The 17,106-nt window shown below is 45.0% G+C and overlaps 1 protein-coding gene across 7 annotated transcripts in view; it reads right to left on the bottom strand.

The window, feature by feature from the left end:
- The window catches only part of HNF1B (HNF1 homeobox B), a 256,081-nt gene that overhangs the window by 11,737 nt on the left and 227,238 nt on the right, over positions 1–17,106 (bottom strand). For all 7 annotated transcript variants that reach the window (XM_030186229.1, XM_030186232.1, XM_030186234.1 and 4 more), the window contains 3 exons: positions 14,184–14,322; positions 11,688–11,879; positions 10,816–10,934 (listed from right to left, as the gene is read on the bottom strand). In XM_030186229.1, coding sequence (XP_030042089.1) covers positions 10,816–10,934; positions 11,688–11,879; positions 14,184–14,322 — 450 coding nt within the window. The remainder of the gene's footprint in view (positions 1–10,815; positions 10,935–11,687; positions 11,880–14,183; positions 14,323–17,106) is intronic.

The following is a 17,106-nucleotide window of genomic DNA, read 5'->3' as shown; positions in this document are numbered from 1 at the left end:
AGAGATATTTCACCTGCAATAGAAGAAGATAACTTCACAAGAACTGATCTGGAAAAAGGAATCCAAAGCTGTAACACTCCCAGGAGCAAGGACCTTTATTGGTACCATGTCTCCTGAGTCCAAACAGCCAACCAGCTCCAGTCTTGCTTCAGGCTATGGTGGAGGGGGAGGGCCCCCAGGTGAAAGAGAGGCTTCTTGGGGGGGGGGGGGAGAAATACCCATATTAAGAGGCAATGATAGCATCACCCGTGGATGCCAAAAGATGCAAGTCCATAGGTCCCCTAACAGCTGTAACTTCTGGGGCATTCTTCTTATCTCCCTTGCACTTACTATCAAAATGGGTAGCATAGCCTGCTCCTTGCTCCTCAGTGCTCCACGTCCATGGCCACACACCTGTGGCCACGTCCCGCGGCAAGGGTAGCTTTTTAAAGATGGAAGAAGGGGCTTAGCACAGTGACACCGGCAGCCCAGGCGCCCACTCCACTGCCTGCAAGATGGTCCAGTAACGTGTCCCAGCTGTCTCTCAACTCAGATTATTAGTAACTGTTTCATTGCATAAAACGGGACCTGTGCTAAAATATCACAAATTAGTGGTATGTCAATAATAGCCCACATTGATACTTTCTTCTCTAAGTCTTTCAAACACTCAGCAGATCTTCAAGCATTTCTGGATCATCATTATTGATCAGAGAAGGAAGTTTAATCCGGATGATGCCATCATTAAAAATACACTATCTGCAAGTGTTACATATTTGTGATTCATATTTGTTTAAATCATCGTGCTGTTATGTTTCTCTGCAAGCAATGCCCTCACTTTAACTTATCATTGCATGTTGTGCACACACATTGCTCTGCTTGGACTCCTTAGGACAATCCTTTTTGTGTCTAATTTAATGACTTTAAGACAGGATAAGCAGCAGTTTTTGCAACTGTAAACTTGAACGTGTAAGAGGATATAAGAGGCCTTTCCATATATTACATTGCATATATTACATTTCTACCTTGAAATGCTTTAGTGATTTTGCAGGGTGCAGAGCCACCTAGCTGCAGTCTGTAGTTTGATCTATGGTATATGAGGTGCAGTATTCTAAGCAGTGCTTCATTTTGAGTAACATTACATAGTAACATAGTAAGTGACGGCAGATAAAGACCTGAACGGTCCATCCAGCCTGCCCAACAGTCACATTCATTATCAATTCAAGATTAAATCAAGAATGACTATTTGATTGTTCCTGAGCAATTTATTATAAGACATGCAACTCTAGGTGCCAAGATGGCGACACGCAGTTGATCGAGGCTGCGCAAGCTTGAGTTTGGCAGTCAACTTCTTTTTTCTTCTATTACAGTTATGCCTCATACAAAGTGGAAAGGAACGGTCAAGGCGGATATTTCTACCGCCAAGACCTCTTCCCCACACCAACTGTCTATTGAGCGGTTCGCCACGAGAACGCCTGTTCAGCAAACCAGGAGGAGCTCTGCTGTTTCTCCAGGAGGAGGAGATCTTGGAGACTTGGGGCTGGATGTTACTCTTTCTCCCCCGGTTCTCAATCCACCGCCTCTCCTCAAAGGATGCCTATCTCTGTCGGGGTCACCCGAATCGGAAAGCGAGGGATGGCACCCGAATCGTGGTACAGAGAAGGCAAGGCCTGATGGAGGTTTGAAGCCATTGGGCCTCGTAACTGAGCGGGTAGCTCTGACACAGAAGACGGAGACGGTGACTCTGGAGAGCATATGGGAAGCTCTCCAGAGATTGGATACAACTGTGGACAAATCAACGAGAGAAATCTCAGTATTAGTAAGTACTGTGGATACTCTTTCTAACTCTTTAACTTTGATTAAAGTAGAATTTAATGATCAAATGCATGCTGTTCAAGAAGATGTGACAAAATTAAAAGAACTTACTGCAGCAATGATAAAAGAGAAAAATTATATTCAGCGTAAAATTGAACAGATGGAAAATTATAATCGCAGGTTAAATCTCCGGTTATTAAATGTTCCTAAAACTTTGGAAGTAACTCCAATAGAAGTATTTAAAAAATATTTGAGAGAAATTTTGAATTACTCCCTGGAAGCTATGCCTCCAATAAATTGAATTTATTATATACCAAACAAAAGAAAAATGGATCTTTGGATTTGAATGTTCTACAAACTGCTAAAGAAGAAATATTGAATTTAACGGAGATATTGGAAGCATTTATATCAGAGGACTCTGAACGAATGACTTTATTGGTGCAGTTTGTAATTTGAACAAGACTTAGAAGCAGTAAAAAGATTATATTTTAAGGCTTCTCAAGCTTTGTTTTATGGTAAGAAAGTATCGATCTTTCCAGATGTTACAAAACAGACCCAAGATAGAAGAAAAACATTTTTGGCCCTTAGAAAAGAAACCCTAGCAATAGGGGCCTCTTACTATTTAAACTATCCTTGTAAATGTGTGGTAAAATATTTAGGGTTAAAATATGTTTTTTTTTCTTCCAGAACAATTAAGAGTATTCATAGACTCTAAACGAGTGACATAGGAAGCAGGATCATATCCAATAGATTTGAGAAGAAGAAGTTAAGATGGACAAGAATAGCGTGTTAAGCTTATTCTTATTAGTTTTTTTCTTGTGTTTAAATATTCGTCTCCCGAATGTGTTTGGTACACGTCCTTTTACATTTAAAGTGGTCTACAGAAGAGTGAAATACGTTTTGATTGATATATATGTTTAAATGGAATATGATGTTTGTCTGATTTTCTGATACAAGAGTATAACTTGTAATGATTCAAGTTAAAAAAAAAACAGACATGCAACTCTAAACTTGAACATGTAAGAGGATATAAGAGGCCTTTCCATGATGGGACTCTTTGGTTCTTGTAAGGGTAGGTTTGAAAACATTTTTGAGTGGGGTTTAGGCCCCATCTGACTGGAATGCTATCGTGCTGATGAGCAGAGGCGTAGCTAGGTGGGGTGCCAGGGGAGCAACCGCTCCCCCAAAAGACTTCCAGTGGTGCCAGCGCCTATTTTCAGGTGATCCGTTGCGCCTACCCAGTGCATGCACGTGCATATGTAATCCGCTTTTCCGCTCCCTCTGGCGTCACATCCTGGCTATGCTTCTGCTGATGAGGTTGGACCTCCATGTTGAGTTGGTTTGTTTGTGCAGCTCTGCCATGTATTTGGGTAACATTCCTCTACTACTTTTACAATGGAGGGGGGGCGTATACTGTTACATAGCAGTGCAGTCCTCCTATATGTGATTACCACCATAATATTACAGAGTATCTTCATCTGATGTCTCAGGCTTCATATAGAATATTATCTCAAAATACGAAGGGCCTTAATAATCTCACTAAGTGCTAAAAGCTATGATTATACCTTAAACAGCAGAATCCAGAAATAATCTTTCTGCAGGAGCTTCATCGTAAACATAAAGACTTGCAGAAGTTCTATGATAAGCATTATGGATTAGTAGCTCTCTCCCCTGCAATAAGGAACAATGGTGATCCAGTGTAGATGCTCACAACTATACGGCACAACCCCATGCATTCGAATTTGGAGGGTCACTGGGTGCAGCTAGCAGTTAGTCTAGGTCAGTGATGGCGAACCTTTCAGAGACCGAGTGCCCAAACAGCAACCCAAAATCTAATTATTTATCGCAAAGTGCCAACAGGGCAATTTAACCTGAATTACAGCAACGTGGGTTTTAAACTGGTTCTAGCCAGTTTAGAACGTAAGTAGTAAACCGGGGACATGCACAAAAGGGCATTTTCCGGTCACAGTAGCAGCCAACGAAAATGGTATGCAAATGAGCAAACTAGTATTAAAATACTAATCTGATGCGATGCACTACCGTTTTCCCGAGGAAGTCACTGTGGAAAACCTAACGGGAGGTCTGCACCTCCGGTTAGGTTTTTCTCGTTGGGGCTGCTGCCTTCCCGCTCGCCCTCCCTCCCTCCCAGCACCAGGCCTCCCTCCCTCCCAGCACCAGGCAGGCCTCCCTCCCTGCCTCCCAGCACCAGGCAGGCCGCAGGCCCTCCGAGCACCAGGCAGGCAGGCAGGCCAGCCGGCCGCCCTCCCTCCGAGCACAAGGCCGCCTGCCTGCCCACCTTCCCTCCCTCCGAGCACCAGGGCCCCCCTCCAAAATTTAAAAGTCATACCTGCTCGGGGTTAAGGCGGTGTCGGCAGCGGCAATGGAAAGCGCTGGCTCTGCGTGCCTTCAGCCTTCCCTTCTGTCTCTCAAGCTCTGGTCTCGCCCTCATTCCTCATTTCCTCATTACGGAAGTAAGGGCGGGACCAGAGCTTGAGAAACAGAAGGGAAGGCTGAAGGCGCGCCGAGCCAGCGCTTTTCACTGCCGCTGCCGACGCTGCCTTAACCCCGAGCAGGTATGACTTTTATTCGGAGGGGGGCTGGAACTGGCTGAGGCGACGGCGTGTGCCCTCTCTGGCACGCATGCCATAGGTTCGCCAACACTGGTCTAGGTTCACCAGAATTATAACTGTTGAATCCATCTGCCCCTAATGCTGCTGTCCTCTCCTTTTCCATAATATTGCAGGGGTAGTGGCTCAAGAAGGGACCATTCTCATTGTTTTAAAAGGAGGTTTCAATATCCATCTGGATATTACTTTTGAAAGACGCTTTAGTTGAAGAAAATTGAAACCATTCAAAACGAGAGCAAATTTATGTGCCATAATTGAAGCTGAAACATCCTCCAGAGTTGGATTATACCTTTGTTTTCCTCATCAGATCCACTCATACAAGATTACTTGTTACTATCCAAAGCCTTAATATAATCATTGTTATCTTCCTCAGCCCTGTCAATCACAATATCAGATCATGTTGCCATTAAAGTTTGTTTGGTGGAATTCTCAAATGAGAGTCGTCCTGTTGCTTGGTGACTTAATTCACGTCTTCTAACAGAAGATATTTCAAAGAGAAGATGCAATCTGAACTAGCTGAATATCAGCTCCATAATCCCATCACAGAGCTCTCTACTGTATAATGGGATACACTATAGGCAACACTGTGAGGGAAGGTCATCAGCTATGCAATTTCACAGGAAACAACACCAAGAGCTAGCAGAATTAGGTCAACAAGTAAAAAAATCTTGAGAAACAATACATACAACATCTAAATATTTCCCTCATGTGGGAGTTACATAAATTCAGATAATGCTATAATTTACAACTGAGCTTTTAAGTTTATCCATAGTGGGAGTGCAATACTATACCAACAATAACAAGAGTGGCCAAGTTTTAGTTTAGTATTTAAAAGGTGAGTCAGGCAACAGGTTAGTGGTCGATCTACCCCTGAAAGTAAAAAAGCAATGGCCTCTTGTCCAATTTTATTCATTTTATAATCACCTGTACACCAAAGAAATATCACCCTCTGGGCTGAACAATGATCTGAGGTTCCTATCATATTATAGATCATAAAATTATACTGCCCTGCCTCCTTCTGATCATCCATCTATCCCTCCCTGGTTCTCATTCCCAAATCCCCACACACCTCTATCTTTTCTTTGAGACTGTCATTGGAATGCTTTCATGTTTCACCTATATATTTTGATAGTCATCTTTTACTCATTTCTGACCTGAGGAAGAAGATGCTGCCTTTGAAAGTTTGTCAAACAATGTATTGTTAGTCCAATAAATATGGTATCATCTTATTTTGCTTTTTTTTGTTTTATTTATATTTGTTACCTCTGGGCCTCACGCTGCTGCAGCTGGAGCTGCATCAAAATGGCTGTCAAGATTTCCTGCCACAGATATACAATGCGGTCAGGTCTCTGCTGGGAGGGGGCGGCGGCCTGACCCATTTTCCACGTGGGGGGGGGGGGCGGCAATAGCAGAGAGTGATTGCAGGTGGACTGTGGGGGGGGGGGGGGGGGGGGGAAGTTTCAGTTTCTGTCGAAAATGCAGTGACATTTTCAGCAGAAACCCAAACCTGGATTTTGGGTTAGTTTCAGTGCTGAATCCAAGTCCGAAGTTCAGCCGGCCTCTAAAAGCGGCCTACTGGAGACAGGCTTGGCGCATAGGTAAGGGGTCTAGGAAGAGAGGTGGAGATGATATGGGGGGTCCCTGAACTTTACAAAGGTTAGTAAGGGATCCAGACATCCAAAAAGGCTACGAACCACTGCTCTACACTTAATCAGCTACAGCACAGCCAAGTAAGTGAACAATTAGTGCTCTATTAATCCTTGTGACATACATACATACATTTATTTCAATTTCTAACCTGCTGCGATACAACCATAACAAATACCATACTCTACATTAGATATAGTATTAAAACACCTGTCCAAAATAGTCACATAAACTCCTAGTCTTAACAAAAACCCAACATGATAACAACACTAAGAATTGCAGCTTTGACTGCTGCCTGATGCTGTAATGCCTCTGGTTCAAAAGAATCCAAATGACTTTTAATTATTATTACCTTATTAAAGATGACTAATTTGATTTGCATATACAGTGGCAGTGGCCATATCAGAGCACATACAGGGTGTCCTAGCTAATGGAGTTCTTGTCTCTACATCCCTTGTACTGGGTTAATAAAAGGCATCCTTTTCCCACTGTTTCTCTTTAAAAGTCCTTGACTGCCATTGTATGTCTGGGACACTGTATCCCATCTTCCTCTTTCCCCTTCCAGTTCACAGCTCTGAGTGTTGGCATGCCTGGATGGACCGTTCAGGTCTTTATCTGCCGTCATTTACTATGTTACTATGTCTGACTAGCTCCATGGGAGCTGGAGGAAACATCGGGGCTGGCAATTGTGGGGGACTAGAAACTCCTCCTTATCTTTGACAGTTTTGATGTCTTGTCTGTTGCTGGCCCCATAGAAATTAACTTCATACCTTAGGTCTGAAATGCTAACATTTTTATGTACAGTACCAAGAGATAAAGAAGTGCTAAGCTCCTGGCTCAGGTTATCTCAAGTAAAGGTCAAGGTTGCCTCGTATTTATCTCTCGATCAATAAATGCCACACATTTCGCACATTTCCCAAGAGTTGACTTTTTAAAAGCCTTTTTTTTTCTTTTCCCCCTTGGGCCACCAGCTCAATGCAACCCAGCCCCTACAGAGATTACAGTTCCATGAGCCTTCATGTACAAATATCCCTCCTATTTAATTTATACACTGCAGAGACTAGCTGAGAAACACAAACCACATTTCCCTCTGAATCCCATCACAAGGGCAGCTTCTTCTGCCAGCAGGGTGTCGCATAACCAGAATGGCCAGCAGTGTCACCCTGTCTATTGGGGACCCCTTCTAGAAATGCTGTTTTTCTTATTCTGCTGTGCATCAACTCTCACCCCCCAACAACCTCTAGTCAACATGTGAAAATACAACAAAACAGCAGGCAGAACATCATATTACTACAATGCAAGTATTACGGTGAGCGTTAGCAGTAAATTTGAGAGACCGAGATCATACTTCACATACCCTGGCTTAGGAGTGAGGTTCGTTCTGTCATGGCACACGTTTGGAGAAATTGTCCTGAGAGAAATCATTTCTGCATATGAGACCCAGACCACAACGTATCCATTAAAGCAACCTGTGCATTGTTAAGGGATTTTTTTTTAATTATTTTTTTTTGTTTGGTGCAGTGAAAGTGATCAAATCGAACAACAAAGTGAGGTAGAAACAAGGAGGATATCAACCAGTCTTTACTGGTAACAGCTGAAAGGTGACCCGACACGGCCGTGTTTCAGCATAATTGGCCTGTCTCAGGGGCAGTGGCGTAGCAAGGGGGGGCGGGAGGGGCGGTCCGCCCCGGGTGTCAGCTCGGGGGGGGGGGGGGGTGCTTTCTGTCGTCTTCTGACGTCATTTCCTTTTCCCGCGGCGGGACTAAGGGCACGAACCAACTCCTGAGAAGCAAGCAGGGAAGGCAGGCAGCTGGAGACGGGCAGCAGGCAGGCTTTAGATAATGCGGCGCTTCGAGGCAGGTAATTAACGGACGGATGAGAACGGCAGGGGAGGATGGGGGGGCAAAGGACATCGCTAGACCTGGATGGGAGCAGGAGGGCAGGGGAGGGAGGAGAACTGCTGGGCATGGATGGGCAGAGGGCGGCAGGGGAGAGAACTGCTGGGCATGGATGGGCAGAGGGCGGCAGGGGAGAGAATTGCTGAGCATGGATGGGCAGAGGGAAGCAGGGGAGAGAATTGCTGGGCATGGATGGGCAGAGGAGAGAATTGCTGGGTATGGATGGACAGAGAGGGGCAGGAGAGAGTTTCAGGACATGGATGGCGGGGAGAGCAAGAGAAATTCTGGACATGGAGGGAAGATAGAGTAAGGAGATTAGATGAGGGAAAAGGAAGTGAGGAGAGAAACTGCACATGGATGGAGAAAATAGGCAGAAGCTGGATCCACTGTACAGTCAAGTATGTGGAGGACCAGAAATGAAGAAGAAAGGAGGAAAGAAAAGAAATAAATGGAAAGTAAGCCCTGGAAACGGAGTCAAGGGAACAGATAGAGAGCAGCAGAATCAGAGAAACAAAGTCACCAGACAACAAAGGTAGAAAAAAAAAAATTTATTTTCATTATAGTGTTTGGAATATGTCCACTTTGAGAATCAGGTGCTGAACGTTAAAAGTTTATGTTTATTTACTTATTTATGGCATTTTATCCCATATTAAACATGAATTAGATTGGAACCTGGTATCATTTAATTTTTTTTTCCTGGAGAGAGTAATGTGTTGGCCGCCGCCGCCCCCCCCCCCCCCGGGTATAGCCAGCTCTGCAATTTATTTTGGGGGGGGGCACAGAGGTGGGTGGGGGGGGGCGCAGAGGTGGATGTGGGGGCGCCGAGGTGGGGGGGGGGGGGGCGCCGAGGTGGACCGGGGAAAGAACCTGTTGTTAAAAATTTACCAGCACACCACTGACTTAGACTTACAATATTACATAGCAACCTGTGGCACTTTGTAAGTCTAAGTGCTTTGAAAATGAGCCCCATGGTATACTACTTGCAATGACAACACAATATGTACTAGAACATTATAATTGGTAGTGAAAGGTAAGGCAAAGTTGTAACGTATAGATGAGTAAGAAAGTAGGAAGAATTTGAAAGTAAGCCATTAGCGCACAGCAGGCGCTAGCGCAGCTTAGTAAACAGGGGAGTAAACCCTCTATTGCCCCAGGTACAAAAACTTAGGGCCTGATATTCAGGCAGTGATAGCGTTATCCCCAGGTCATGTCTGGGCTCTGGAACTGAATTTTTAGGTACATGGAGCCAGCAAAACCAAAGCCAGGTATGGTGAAGTGCATAAAGATAGGACTGACTTTTATGCAGTTACCTTGGCTGGTTAAATGCTGAATATCAGCACTTAACAGCCAAGTGCGGACTCCACCCCCAGTATTGCGTTGGGTGTTAACCGGACATTTTCAGTGGCACTAGTCAGTTAATCTAAGCTGATAATATTATGCTGTTGTTGCCAGTCCCAGCCTTACACCGTGGAAATTTTCCTCCTCTACGTTTACGTCTTACAACGTCACCACGACAACTACATGATTTTTGATGGGTCACCAGACTATTTCAATAGCAGCTGAAGAGCATGCTCCAGGACTTAAGAAGATGGCAGCACAGATCAGTGAACGCGCCGGAGACCGGCGCTGAAGAAGGCTTCAACTGGCGGGGGTTGGAGACCCCCGCCAGCAGAACCAGGGGGTCCAGGACTAAATCTGTGGGGGCCCATGCCCCCATGGCCCCACCTAGCTACGCCCCTGTCTCTCACAAAAGATTACTTCTATTTTGGGAGTTAAATATTTTTTTATATATTTTGATGCCCTGTGATTTGTAGTATGGAGTGTTGCCACGATTTGGGTTTCTGCCAGGTACTTGTGACCTGGCTTGGCCACTGTTTGGAAAACAGGATACTGGGCTAGATGGACCATTGGTCTGACCTAGAATGCCTACTCTTATGTTCTTTGAAAATGGGCCAGGCAGAAATTCACCTGGATGCTTAGGCATCAAATTTATTTCATATGCCTATCCCTGCTGTACTTCATCGAAGTTCAGTGACTGTTCCTGCAGATGATGGTGATCTCAGGGTTGTCTTCCAACTGGCAAAATGGAAGTAAATTCCATATCAGACATTGGGCCCTGTCTTATATGCCATTTCCTTTTCAATAAATAGGTACAGAAAAAGATAATTTTCTCTGAAAACTATATTGAAAAAACCCTGTCCAATATTCAGCCACCGGCATGCAGCACTTTTACTGTCCATCACCGGCATTAAACCCGGATATTCAATGCTGAGCCATTTCCAGCAACCGGCATCGAAAATCCAGTTTCAATTTTCACTGCAGTAACTTAAACGGTTAAGCCGATATTCGGAGCTAACTGGTTGAGTTCTTAGCGGTTAAAGATAGGCCTGGTTTGGCGCTGAATATCCATGCCTAACCAGCTATGTCGAGTGATATACTCTGTTTGCGGCTAGCCGCTAACCGCGGTTATTCAGAAGGAGATAATCAGTTATCTCCCATTGAATATCTGCAGTTAGGTACTAAAAACACTATTTAACTGGCTAGGAACTGTTCTGGACAGTTAAATTGTTTTGAATATCGGGCCCTGTATTTTTAAACCACCATTAAAGAAAAGTTTCAAAACAGCTTCATGTTATCATGGGCAAAAAATACATTTGATCATTAAGGAATGATACTGGTTGATACTGCAATCTTTCAATCCATTCTACTTTTAATCCTTGCAAACAGGTACAGCATCTGAACTCTGATAAGCAGGGACCACTAAAGGGTGCATTCAGAGGGGAAGATTCTGCCTCTACAAGCCCAGATCATGAACATGGGGTAGCACCGAGTGCTCGCAAAGCGCTTCTCACCTGTTTACTGGAAGACATATTAGTTAAGGTGCTGATGCTGCTGGTATCCGTGACAACCATGGCAGAAGGAAAGCGAGCGGTGTGGGAATATTGGGGAGGTTCCTGCTTGTGTGAGTACACTGCAAAAATGAGAACAAACATGAGAGAACAAAAATCATTCAGCAAAAAGCAAGTCACTCGTTCTGTACAGACACAAACAAATACAGTCCAGTCTCGATTATCCAACCTTTGCTGATCTGACCATCCGGCATATCTGGCAAACCCCCAGTGGCGTCACTCAGTTCTCTTTCCACTTTCCAAACCCGGGACCCTACTTTTACCGCAAAACAGCACCGTTGTGAGCAGTGGCGATCCTAGGTCGGCTGCCACCCGGGGCGGATCGCTGCTGCACACCCCCCCCTGGGGGGGAACGGCGTCCGTCCCCCCAGGGCGCAGCACGACCCCCCCAGTGCAATGACACCCCCCTCCCCGGCGCATCAAGCCCCCCCCCCCCCGAGTGCATTCTTGGCTGCTGGAGGGTGCAGAGAGCAGCCGCGCGCCTGTCGGCTCCACTGGCTCCCTGCTCCCTCTACCCTGGAACAGGAAGTAACCTGTTCCGGGGCAGAGGGAGCAGGGAACCAGCGGAGCCGAGAGGTGCACGGCTGCTCTCTGCACACTCCAGCAGCGTGCACCCGGGGCGGACTGCCCCCACCGCCCCGCCCTTGGTACACCACTGGTTGTGAGCTGGGACCCTGCTTTTACTGCGGCTTAGTAAAAGGGCCCCTAAATGCCATGGGGTAAAATCAGAATTGGTTGCACCTGGCCTTTTTGACATGACATGTTGACAGCCTCTCCCCCTGCACTTAGAAAGAAACACCTGGCACAATCCTTACTGTGTGAATTCTGCAGCTGGGTCACGGTGGCCATGAAAGGCTGCTGGCCCATGTGAGCAGGGGACTGCTGCATGATCTGTTGCTGGTGTGGACTGTGCAGCTGTTGGGAAAACTGTACCGACTGCAAGGCTGCCAGGCTGCCTGCTACGCTGTTGATGACGGGCACACTCTGTGCCTGGGAGGTGTTTAAATCTGCCATGTAAAACACAGTCAATTGAAAGCATTAGTAAAGATAGCCTTAATAAAGAAAATAATTCAGCTACACCTCTTTAGAAATACTTATTTATTACATTTATATCCCACATTTTCCCACTGATCGCAGGCTCAAAGTGGCTTACAAAGTCTGTAGTGCAAGCTACAGTACAAGAAAAACAATTATACAAATTGAGAATAAGATATAAAATAACAATTAAACATCAAAAGGCAAGTGATAATGACATGTAATTATTTTCCTTGGATCTGAATTTATAGTAATAGTTAATTCAGAGTTAGGTTAAACCTGGGGAATAAGCCTTCTTAAACAATACTGATTTCAATAATTTTCAGAAATTTAGGTAGTTCTGGGTAGATTTTACTTGTTTGGGTAGAGCATTCCATAATTGAGTGCCTATATATGTAAAGTTGGTGGCGTAAATTCACCTCTCTAGTCCCCATGTTATTTTTTTAAGTAACCTTGTAATTTTCTTCATTTCACTACTTTACCTGTCTTACGAGAATGCCCAAGGTAGGCTGCACAAAAAACATTCATAAAATCGAACAGTACGATACAAAAATAAATAAATACATAAATAAATAAAAACAATGTAAAAAGCTTTGAGGGCCTATGCTGGAACAGCTTGGCATTTTTGTAGTTTATTGTCCAAGGAAGCACTCCTGTCTACAGAAAACTTGGGAGGCAGAGAGGGATTCATATTCTCCCTATCTCTATAGCGGGGGTTCTCAACTCAGTCCTCAAGAGACACATAGACAGTCAGGTTTTCAGGATACCCAGATGAATATGCATGAGACAAATTTGCAGGCACTCTCTCCATTTTATGCAAATCCATTCATGCATATTCATTGTGGGTATCCTGAAAACCTGACTGGCTAGGTGTGTCCCAAGGACTGGGTTGAGAATCTCTGCTCTGTAGCATACTTGAAGCTGAGTTGGTGGCTCATGCTCCCTCTCTGGTCATATTCACACATCCTGCCCAAAATTCAACTTTTTTCTGGCTCCTTACATTTTAAACCTTTGCTCTTCCTGATCGTAGCCTTTCCAATTCCTTTTGGTCTGGCAGTTTTTTCCAGCTCAATTAGAACCAGCTTGTTAAATTGTCCCCCCTATTTTTTTACATCCTTCTTTTGATTTAGCCCAGCCATCGTGCTGACTGTTCTCAACCAAGAACCACAAACTTCAGCTCCCTCACCACTGACTGGGGCTTCCTTCCACTTTTCAAAATGACTGGTGGTGCTAAACCCAATGGAAATTACCTCTCCCTAGACACTGTCCAGGAGTTTGCTCAATATTGGGGGTGCTCAAGCACCCACAGAGCTGGCTTCTATACCTCCTTCCCTCCTTCCCACCCAAGGGTTGTGAGTATTACCTCCAGAACATCTCTAGCCCCAACTAAATTTGAAAGTGAAGACCAGACCCAAGAATCCAAGTTCTTTGCATAACACTGTATAACACCTGCCACTGATGCCTTGTCAATTTTAACCATGTATATTATGCAACTGCAAAGACATGGGACATGTTCTTGCATGTCATTAACAAATAAAAACAAGCACAAAAAACATGACATTTTGAGTTTTCAAGAGTAAGTAATATTTTAGAAAGAAGGTGCACTCTTCTTAAAGTATGTGCACTATCAGCAAAGAGCATTCACTCTTGACGTTCGACTTGGAATGGAAAAAAACCCCAGAAAAAATTAACAAAATGAACATTCCAGGAAATGGCACAACAGGAAACTTTTCTAGCTGTCCATACCTAGTATCTGTATGGTGCTCTGTACATCGATAGCACTGTAGAAATGATAAGCAGTAGCAGTAGTTGTGAGCGCATCTTGCAGAGGGAGCCTCGCCTTGCTGTAGGTAGCATTTGTTTTATGCTAGACGAAGCAAAGCAGTGACAATGGGAACCCCTTCTTCCCCAGTGTGGGAAATGTGGGGGGAGGGGGTCCCCAAACTGTAAGCAACCACCAGTCCCCTGTGGGCTGAGGTACACAGGTTGCCTACCCTTGGCCATCCCTGACTGCTGTGTGGTTGCACTCAGTCTTCAAGGTAAAACAGCTCACAGTTAGTTAATTCGTAACTTACTGGTTTGCCAGTGGGATTATTCTCACCTTTCAGGATGAGAGTTCACCTGTAGATGCTATATTTCAAGCAATATAGGAAACTTTAGCTTCCTTTTCAGAGACTGGTAAGCAGAAAGAAATCTGTAAATATAGATAATGCATGCAAGGTACTGCAAAGCTAAAATGTATTTAGTAACACCATGCTAAAGAATGAAGCACGTACTCTGTGCGATAGCCATGACTCCAGAGAGGGGCGTCATGATGAGGTTTTGGGTTTGGGGGTTGTGATGGACTGATTGAGACAAACTGTGGATGTTGGTCAAGGTGCTCACAGGTGGTAATCCTCCTCCAGACACTGAAATCTGCAACAAAAGCAAAACAAGAAGTCCACATGTTACTCATTTTCTTGCAGGGAAAGGGGGGAGAGACATTTAGCTAATGCCTTTTCAGTGGTAGATCAAGGTGAGTTACATTAAGGTACAATAGATGTTTCCAAAACCCTAAGAGTAATGTTATAACTGTGGGCTCATTTTCAAAGCACAGACACATGTCTAAGTGCTTTGAAAATGAGCCCTCAGGTCACCTAATGTGTGTCTATTTTAAGCCTATTGTATAAAAACACATTGTAAATTACCCTACCAAAATAGTTGAAATAGTGGCTGTATTGAAGCCACATACATTGGCATCAACCTCAGGGAGAAGATGTAAAGTACACACATAAAAATTATGCATAAATTACAGCTCCATCCCAAATCCTCTTCCAAACATACCTACACCAAAATTATATGTGTGTGTTTGTGTGTGTGTGTGTGTGGGGGGGGGGTTATATTAACCCATTAGTGCCCAATGTTCCCATAATAAGCTCCCATATGGGAATGTTGGGCACTAATGGGTTAAGGATGGGGAAGGGATTTGGTGTTTAGCTCAAGGCTTTTTTCACTTGTAACCCAAGTCAAATTACATTCAGGTACTGTAGGTATTTTTCTGGGGGCTAATAATCTAAGTTTGTACTTGACACAATGTTGTTTTAAGGGACTTGCCCAACATAACAAGGAGTGTTAACAGGATTTGAACCCTCAGTTTCCTTGTCCTTATCCTACTGCTCTAAGCCCTAGGTTACTCCTCCACTCCAAATCATCCAACATCTGTGGATTTTGCAAGGAACAGGTCACAGCCGCCCATCACCACTGTGCCAAATGCCATTTCTACCCTTATATTTCCTTGCAGTATAAAAGAAATCTAGCCACTAACAGTCTGATGCAGAAATATTGTGTTAGTGCCATGCACTAACATTTAGCATACAGCTTTCTCATGCTCCCCAATGCAGTAACCAAATAATACGCAAACTGGCCCTGTGCAAAGCATGCTACCATGGTAGATTGCACCAGATGCACATGCACACGGGTCTGCACTAGTGGCAGGCTATATCTTGTGCACAATTTGGCACCCAGAGTTGCCTGTTCACACATCCCGCGCATAAGCCAGAGTATATTCAGGGGCCCTTTTACTAAGTGGCGGGAAGCCCAATGCAGGCTTACCGTTCACTAAACAGGAAGTACCGCCAGGCTACCGCAGCAGCCCGGCGGTACTTCCCACCCCTAGCACACTGTCATATCCGGCGCTACAAAATATATTTATTTTTGTTGCGCCAGTGTTTTCATTGCCGCAAGGCCATATCCTGCAGGAAAGAGAGACTTCCCTTTTACCTGCTGCGGTAAAAGGGAGCCTCGTCGTGCGGGAAAAACCCGCGCTGATGCCAGCGTAGGCCCCCTTTTGCCACAGCTTGGTAAAAGGGGCCCTCAGTGCCTAAAATATCTGTGAGACTAGTGTTTATGCACGGAATAGCATTCCAGCACAGGTGCAGATGTGGGAGACCTGTGCAAAGACCCACGTCTCCCCACAGTCTGGGCTTGTTGCTTTGTTCTAACACACCTCTCCCTTACTTCTATTTCTTTTTTACCCAATGCTGTTTACGGAAGCCAGAAAAATTTTGTGGGTCTATATGACTGTAGTAAAGAGAAGAGACAGCCATGAAATCCTCACTAACGCTGACTGAGGAAGAACTATCTAATCTTTTATGACTCCTCAGATCTTGCAATAAAGCCCCAGTGCTGAACTCAGACTCCTGATTTTCTGCACTGAATAGCTTGCAAGGCTTTGCGTACGGTTAGCTCATGTGGAATACTTATTTTTACTTTGTCCATAAATTGTGGGCTAAAGCCGGTGCACAAAGCAGGGGCATAGCCAGACCTCGACGGGAGGGGGGGGGGGGCCAGAGCCCAAAATGGTGGGGGGCACATTTGGCCTGCCTCCCTGCCGCCGCCGCCCCCCGCAACCGCCCCCCCCCCCCACTGCCTCTACACAAAGTGTCGCGCATGCTCAGTTTCACTAAAACGAGTGTGCACGATGCAACTGAGGAGAGCAGGGTAGGCAATGAGGCAGGACCAGCGCGGGACAAATGCTTCAGCTGGCGAGGGTTGGGGACCCCCGCCAACCAAACTGAGGGCCCCAGAGCCAATTTAGGGAGCTTAGGCCCCCATAGCTATGCTACTGGCACAAAGCCAAGTGCACTTTTCTGCATTGGTCCCCGAGTGATGCATGTGTATCACAGACCCTTGGTTAAACTAAAAACAACTAGTTCTCCATTCAGTTGTTTTATGGGTTTTTACCATTGATGAAGTATTATCCCTGCTCTCACAATTCTGTGGATTTTTGTGCAATCTGTTGACTGGGAAAGCCTTGGGCCCAATATTCAGCAGGCGGCGAGCAGCACTTTTGCTGTCCATCAACGGCATTAAACCATGTATGAAAAAAATGGTTAGCCATGTATGGCCAGTAAAATAGCTTTGAATATCGGGGGGGGGGGGGGGGGGGGGGGGAGGGGGGCCCAGTTTTTAAATGTGTCCCAGAGACACAGATAGATAAAGTGACTCGCCCAAAGTCACAGAGAGAAAATCAGCAGCATAGAAGAGAGTCTACAAATGACAATGCAGGACTCTCTAGTGATTTTACTTACCAGATCAATCCTGTTATCCATCCTGACCATAGGAAATGAAATTAGTTAAATTAAATCTGTCAGATCAGAAGAGTAAGGCTGAGCCTAATAAAGATAGGATTGGACAGACCTACCCCCTATGACATGGAGC

Source organism: Microcaecilia unicolor, chromosome 13 (assembly GCF_901765095.1).
Source record: "Microcaecilia unicolor chromosome 13, aMicUni1.1, whole genome shotgun sequence".
In the NCBI taxonomy this organism is placed as follows: domain Eukaryota; kingdom Metazoa; phylum Chordata; class Amphibia; order Gymnophiona; family Siphonopidae; genus Microcaecilia; species Microcaecilia unicolor.
The sequence above is the reverse complement of the archived record's forward strand: the minus strand, read 5'-3'. Positions and strand labels throughout refer to the sequence as shown.